This window comes from Dipodomys ordii, unplaced genomic scaffold (genome assembly GCF_000151885.1).
Source record: "Dipodomys ordii isolate 6190 unplaced genomic scaffold, Dord_2.0 Scaffold14, whole genome shotgun sequence".
Classification (NCBI taxonomy): Eukaryota; Metazoa; Chordata; class Mammalia; order Rodentia; family Heteromyidae; genus Dipodomys; species Dipodomys ordii.
Window position 1 is genome coordinate 15,393,262 of NW_012267230.1, and position 7,685 is coordinate 15,400,946.

The following is a 7,685-nucleotide window of genomic DNA, read 5'->3' on the forward strand; positions in this document are numbered from 1 at the left end:
CAAGGCGAGCGCTCTACCACTTGAGCTACAGCGCCACTTCCGGTTTTCTGGTGGTTTATTGGAGATAGGAGTCTCATGGTCTTTCCTGCCCAGGCCTGCTTTGAACCGAGATCCTCAGATCTCAGCCTGCTGAGTAGCTAGGATTATAGGATTACAGGCGTGAGCCATCAGCACTCAGCTCATACTTTGTAGTGACATTCTTATCTCCAATGAAGCACCAAAAAAAAAAAAGCTGGATGTAGAGGTGTGACCCAAGTAGTGGAGCACGAGGCTTGAGTAAAAAAACGCTTAAGGACAGTGCCTAGGCCCCAAGGTCAAACCCCAAGATAGGAATCTTTGCAGCCAGGGGTTTTCTGTATGGGTACAGGAGACTGATTACCGGGCCCAGGTCAGCACAGTTCCCGCCCTCCCAGCTCCCAGTCGGGAGATGGTCCTGCCCACCTGGAGAGTAGATGTGGCCATAAACATCACTGCAGCCTAAGCTCTGCAGCTGTTCCAGGAAAGAAGGGGCCGTGGCAGGGGTGTAGGAAAGGGGGTCTACAGAGAAAGGAAGGCCACTGGACCTTAGGGACTAGGCAGCGACCATGCCCAGGGAAGCAGGGCGCTCTGAGAAAGGACGGCCTTTCTCCAGAGAGGTCACAGATGCTGGGGTGAGGCCGCTGTGCGCAGAGCCCGTGGGCTGCTTGCCGCGTGCTCCGCTTCACACGGAACACTCCCCGAGCCGGCATTCTACATGCTTAGATTTTTGTTTTTTTCTGAGAGGGCCTTGTTCTGTAGCACGGCCTCAGACTCTTCTATCTCAGCCATGCCTCACTTTGATATTTACTGGAGATCACAGTTGTCACTTGGGATCATCCCATTTTTCTTTGTTTCTTTTCAGTTCCAGCTGCGGTTATATTGTAAATGAAACATCCAACACTTGCTTAACTTGCAACAAAGATTCTTTTCAGTTAAGGCCTGTTTCTCTCAGCTTTGACATGCTGGTTGATATCACTGACCACACGGGAACCCTCCCTTCCTGTAGTCTCTCCGGAAGTGTTGCTGAGGATACTTTGGGCTGCACGGTAAATGGAAAATAAAAGGGCTAGAAATATTTTCAAACTGAATATTCTGTCTTAAAATTGCTATGTCTGCCATCAAGAGAATCGAGCTACAATTATTCTGAGTAAAATTCTGTGTTTAGTGAGCAAGTTTGTTTTACAATTTAGTCAAAATTAGTTATCCATGTCTGTTTCAAAAATATTTGATTTTTTTAAAACTAGGCACATCAATTTCTTGCAATGACGGATGAACAGAAAACAGCACTGAAGTGGCAATTTCTTTTGGAAAGAAGCAAAATTTATGTAAAAGTTAGTATATTTTATAGTACTCACTATTCTACATATTCAAATAATATTATAAATGTATAATTAAGGAAATTTTTGCTGGGTGCCAGTGGCTTGCACCTGTAATCCTAGCTATGCAAGAGGCTGAGATCTGGGGATGGAGGTTTGGAGCCAACCCAGGGCAGGAAAGTCTGTGAGGCCCTCATTCCAATAAACTGCTCCCTGCCTCTCCCAAAAAAGCCAGAAGTGGTTCTGTGGCTAGCCTTGAGCAAAATAATCTCAAGGACAGCACCCCGGCCCTGAGTTCAAGTGCCAGGACTGGCACAAAGAAGAAATAAATTTAAGGAAGTTTTTGGCAGTGCTGAGATTCAAACCAGGGCCTTATGCATACTAAACAAGGGTTCCACCCCCCAGCCCAGGAATTAATTTTGGTGTTTGACACAAGGTCTTGCTGTGTAACAGAGGCTGGTCTGGAGCTTGTAAAGCCTTGTCTCTGCCTCCTGAGTACTGAGATTACAGGTGTGCAACACCTCATCCAGCAGGAATCCATTTTGAAAATAATGAGCAATGTGCAGAAGGACCTGGCTATATTAAAAACTATGGAAATAGTCAGGGTTTTCTGTCCATGTAGTATAAAGGGAGTCACAAGTGACAGCAAATAGACCAATGGAGAAAACCTTAAATGCTAACTGCAAGACAAAGCAGGAGAGGAAACTGGGCTGTTCCCAGACCTGCCTGCCCACATGGCGCTGTGCCTTCCTCAGAGCCGGGGGGGGGGGGGGGAGGACGTAGCCAAGCACCTTGCTTTTGGAGTGAGATGGAATGGGTCTGCATCTCAGTTCTACCACTCAGCCAGCGTGACTTGCGCTACTTCAAGGACTGAGGATTGCTTGAGTCCTGGAGTTTGACTACACCCTAGCAATATAACAAGACCCGCTCTCTAAGAGAGAAATCAGATGTGCCTGGAATCCTAGCTATCTGGGAGGCACCAACTGGGGAGGTTGTGGTTCAAGACCACAACCAGGTTCAAGCCTTCAGGGCGATGTCTGCTCCAGACGGCTCCTGGAAGCACATAGTCAAGCTCCTCTCCTGTGCATCGATGACATTTATGTTTACTTTTTTCTTTTTTGTCAGCGTGGAGGCTTGAATTGCGGCCTGGGCACTGTCCTGGAGCTTTTTTGCTCAACGATAGCGCTCTACCACTTTGAGCAGTGCACCACTTTTGGTTTTCTAGTGGTTAATTGGAGATAAGAGTCTCACAGATTTTTCTGCTCAAGCTGCCTTTGAACTGCAATCCTCAGATCTCAGCCTCCTGAGTAGCTAGGATTACAGGTGTGAGCCACCAGTGCCCAGCTAAAGCCGGCCTCTGTCTTCCTTTCTCTCCCTCAGTTTGTTCTATCGAGCAGAGCCAGGGGTGGGCTGAGAGTCAGCGTTCTATCCTGTAAGCGCTCGGACCCCGTGGAGGCGAGCAGGAGCATGCCTCAGGAAGCACAGCCTTGACCCCATTTGACCACACAAGGCTGGCCTGCAGACAGAGTGCTAGACGGAGCTGTTCCAGCTGCGTGCTCCTTCCTTCTCGGGGCCTGGACTCCTCTGCACACTTGCTTATCTCACTCCTTGTGGGGCAGAGGATTTCTTCTCGTGTTGTTCTGTCTCCTTACAGGTGGGAGATGTTTGCACTCAAGAATAAATAAGATTAATCTTCCTTACAAGAGTAAATGAGTGCTTTCTTTCTTCCTTTCTCCTTCTTTTCTTCTTTCTGGTGGTGGGGCTTGAACTCAGGGCCTGGATACTGTCCTTTAGCTCTTTGTGCTCAAGGCTAGTGCTCTACCACTTTGAGCCACAACACCATTCCAGTTTTTGAGTGGTTCCTTGGAGTCTCACTGGGACTTTCTTGCCCAGGTTGCTTCCAATCACGTTTCTCAGATCTCAGCCTCCTGAGCAGCTAGAGTTACAGGTGAGTGCCGAGCATTTGGATTGAATGACTTCTTTCTTAAGCCACCTTACTTTGCCTTCTGCAGTGCCACTCAAGCTGCCAGGGCATGGGAAGGCGCACCATTCACAGCTGGTGTTTATGAGCTGCTGAGGCTGCGTGAGTGATCCCTGAGCCGCAGGACTCCAAGCCTGCTCTGAGCCAGCAACCACCTTTCATCCATCTTGGTCTCCTCCATAGTGACTCCAGCTCACTGCACAGCTCCGCTCCTTTGGGAGCTGCTTCTGGCACGGTCCCTCTGGAGATCCATGGTGAGATCAGCAAAAGACAGAGAAGCTTGGGGTTGGTTTGGCCGGTCAGACAGTGACATATGATCCAGTTGGCACTAAATGAAGAAAGCAGACGTGAGTATGGCCTAGGTTGGCCATCATGTTTTCTCTAGCTTTTCTTGTCTGCATGTGGGAGGAGGGGTCATGTGACCCTGGGTGCATCCAAAGTGCGCTAATTGAGACACGGGAGTGAAGCAAAATGAGTCAGGAAGGGACCAGAATGGAGGGACAAAGAGAGGGAGGGGAGGGAGGGGCTGAGCGCCTTTTGCCAGCACCATTGGTTACACAAGAGCAGCCAAGGTGCCTGAGTTAGGTGGTGTTTTATAACAAAATACCAAAAAAAAAAAAAATCAACATAAGGGGGCGGGGGAGGTGGCTCAGTGGTAGAGTGCTTGCCTTGCATGCATGAGGCCCTGGGTTCAATTCCTCAGCACCACATAAGCAGAAAAAAAAGCCAGAAGTGGTGCTGTGGCTCAAGTGGTAGAGCGCTAGCCTTGAGCTGAAGAACTGAGGGACAGCGCCCAGGCCCAGAGTTCAGGCCCCACAACCGAATCCCCCCCCCAAAAAAAAATCAACATGAGGAGGAAGGAGTTATTTGGCTGATGGTCCCAGTCCCCTGGGCCTGAGGAGAGGCCCGGGCGTCCATGGAAGCATGTGGCCAAGCAATGCTGCCCACCTCACAGTGCCTGGGAGAGGGTGCGAGGCTGGGGCTGGGGACATGGTCCAGTCCTCACGGTCCAGGCTTCCGCTAGGACTCTCCTCCCCTCCCCTGCCTCAGCCTGCCAAGACCACAATTACAGTCATGTGCTAGCATGCCCACTCCATCTCCTTAATTAATTAATTAATTTTTGGTCTTGGTTGGTTGGTTGGTTGGTTGTGGTGGTGCTGGCTTTTGAACTCAGAGCTCAGTCTTGCCAAGCGGGTGCTCTATCACTTGAGTCTACTCAGCCCTGCTTTGCTTTAGTTTTCAGGTAGGCCCTGTCTTTGCCTAGGACCCGCTTCAGATAGTGGTTCTCCTGCCTAAGCCTCAGGAGTAGCTGGGACCCTCGTGTGCACTTGGCTGTTTCATTGCAGTAGAGTCTTGGTGATCTTTTCCACAGGCTAGTGTTGAACCTCCATCTTCCCAGTGTCCACCTCCTAAATTTCTGTTAACGGCTAGCAATCTATCATAGGATGAGCCTAGTATTGGATTAATCCATTGGTGTGATCACAGCCTTACTGGTCCAACCACTTCCAGAAACCCATCAGCTAGCTGCCAAGCTAGCACGCAGACTCGGTAACATCTTAAATCCAAATGTAACAGATGTCTGCCCCAAATTGGGCCCCACATCCAGAGCTCAGGAGAGAGGGACCGGGGCTGCCCAGGTGTGTTGGGCTGCTCTGCCAGGGCCTACTGTCCTGACCTCCAGCAGCAGGTTCAAAACCACCAGTCCTAGACTGCAAAGTGGCTCCATAGTAGAGTGCTTGCCTCATATGCATGAGGCCCTGGGTTCGATTCCTCAGCACCACATATGCAGAAAAAGCCAGAATTGTCGCTGTGGCTCAAGCAGTCAAGCGCTAGCTTTGAGCTGAGGGACAGTGCCCAGGCCCAGAGTTCAAGCCTCACGACTGACCAAAACAAAAGAAAGCAAAACAACAATGAAACACCACCATGCCTGAGGGGTTTGCTTCTCCAGCTGGGAGCAGTCGCCTTTCCCAGCCACCGCTGAGCCCCAGTATGGCCAGCAGAGGGTGCAAGATGACCTCATTCTCACCTGCCTGAACCATCACATAGGGGAAAGCCCTTTGCTGGGTCCATCTGGTGACAGCCAGGTGTCAGGCCACACCGAATCAAAGCTGTATTACGGGTTAATGTCACAGTTATGAAGTTACAAAATACCTGAAATTCAGTTGCAGATTAGCCTCAATCCAGGCTGTCAAGGAAGCAAATATGCATCCTCTACATTAGCACGAAATACACACCCGGTAGTGTATTTTACTATGCCATTATCTGACTAGAGTGTTTTACTGTATACACAGGAGGCTGTGGGCAGGAGAATCACTGTCTGAAGCAGGTCTAAGGCAGACACAGGAAAGCTTCCCTAAAACATAAATAGTATCACCCTATACCCTCCAGGAGCTACTCTCTTAGTATTATCACCTGCTGGTTCAGAGCTTTCCTGATCTTTTTGGTTAATAGCTGAGTGATTATATGATTTTGCTGAGTCTTCTAATGGTTCATTCAATAAGCTTCTCCTTTCCAAATTCTTTCTTGGTGGGTTCATTGATTCAGTAATCTGCACGTGACAGAAACAGTATATTTGTCTATTACTTATCTTAAGGAATCCTGGGGTTGCTTTTGCTTTCTTTCATTCTTTTTGTGTGTGTATGTGTGCCAGTTCTAGGGCTTGGACTGAGTGCTTAGTCACTGGGACAGTGCTCAGGGACTGAGCTTTTTGTGCTCAAGGTCAGTGGCTCTAGAGCCACATCTCTGCTTCCTTTATTTTTTTGGCTGGGGGGGGGAAAGGGCAGTTAATATAATTTGAGATAAAAGTCTCATGGGCTTTCCTTCTCAGGCTAGCTTCCTTCCCAGACTGGTTTTGAACTGCAATCCTTAGATCTCAGCCTTCCTGAGTAGCTAGGATTACAGGCATGAGCCACCAGGACCTGGCCATATTGAAAAAAAAAATCAGATGCCAAGCCATATATATTCTACACAAACTTAACATATTACAGAACTAATTTTTAGGAGTGATTAGCAATGGCAGTTATTGAATTCACTGATAGGTACCTGGAGATCCTGGGATGGATTTTTCACTCTTTTCATAGATACATGAGAAGGAACCTTTTGAGTGCTAGGAACTTCATAACTTCAGGAATTGTGGGAATTGGCTTCTCAGCTTTTGATTCTTGCCTGCAAGGACTCTGTGTGCTGCAGCTGGAATGCTGTATGTTTGGGGCAAGCTCATTCCATTGCTGGTGGACGTTGACCCAGGGCACTGTCTGCCCTGGGTGCTGGTTTGTGCCATCCCTGGAGCTACACGTGAGCAGTTTCAGCTTCAGCCTTCAGCTTATTTTATTGGTCTATGGTCTTGGTGGCTAGATCTCAGCTGAACCTTGTACTTGCTAGCTAGACTAATAGTACACGTTCAATGGGAGCACGCCCCTTCATCCATCCCTTCCACTTGTGGAAACAGAGCCAAAGGAATTCACAAATGTGCTGATTCCACCAGCAAGCAATCGTACAAGCCCACTGTCCACGAGTGGAGGCATGGGCTCGGGTGTGGGGACGTGCTGTGGACTGTGTTGACGGAGTGGAAGGACAGTCATGACAGCGTAAAAAGCAGGTTAGGAGCTGTATGGCATCTGGACACTCATGGCAAACAGCTGTTCTCCCAGCTCCTCAAGAGGCTGAGACCTCAGGACCATGGTCCAAACTCAGCCCCAGCAGGAAAGTCCGTGAGACTCTTAGCTCCAGTTAACCTCCAAGAAGCCAGGAATGCAGCTGTGGCTCAAGTAGGACAGTGCCAATCCTGAGTGGAAAAAGCCAGCAGAGAGCACAAGGCCTGAGTTCAAGGCCCGTTACTGGCATATACATAAATAATAATAAAGTACAGCTTAAACATGGAGATCATAGACTACCTAATTTGTTTAGGGAGAGGTTGATTTTTTTTGGTTGGTTCTAGGGCTTGAACTCTGGGCTTGGGCGCTGTCCCTCAACTCTTCAGATCAAGGGGAGCTCTTTACCGCTTGAGGCACTGCACCACTTCCGGTTTTCTGGTGGCTCATTGGAGAGAAGAGTCTCACGGACTTTCCTGCCCGGGCTGGCTGGCTTTGAACCACGATCCTCAGATCTCAGCCTCCTGATTAGCTAGGATTACAGGAATGAATCACTAGTGCCTGGCTAGGGAGAGGTATTTTTTTTTTTTGGGGTCTGGTCATGGGGCCTGAACTCTGGGCCTGGGCGCTGTCCCTCAGCTCTTCAGCTCAAGGCGAGCGCTCTACCACTTAAGCCACAGCGCCACCTCCGGCTTTTTTCTTTTTGCTTATGTGGTGCTGAGGAATCGAACCCAGGGCCTCAGGCATGCAAGGCAAGCGCTCTACCACTGAGCCACCTTC

The 7,685-nt window shown here is 49.2% G+C and overlaps 1 protein-coding gene across 1 annotated transcript in view; it reads left to right on the forward strand.

Annotated features, from left to right (window-relative positions):
- Positions 1 to 2,825, forward strand: part of Meiob (meiosis specific with OB domains) — a 32,432-nt gene extending 29,607 nt beyond the window's left edge. The window contains exons 10-11 of the mRNA XM_013011258.1: positions 881 to 1,064; positions 2,715 to 2,825. Coding sequence (XP_012866712.1) covers positions 881 to 1,064; positions 2,715 to 2,825 — 295 coding nt within the window. The remainder of the gene's footprint in view (positions 1 to 880; positions 1,065 to 2,714) is intronic.
- The last annotated feature ends 4,860 nt before the right edge of the window (positions 2,826 to 7,685 follow it).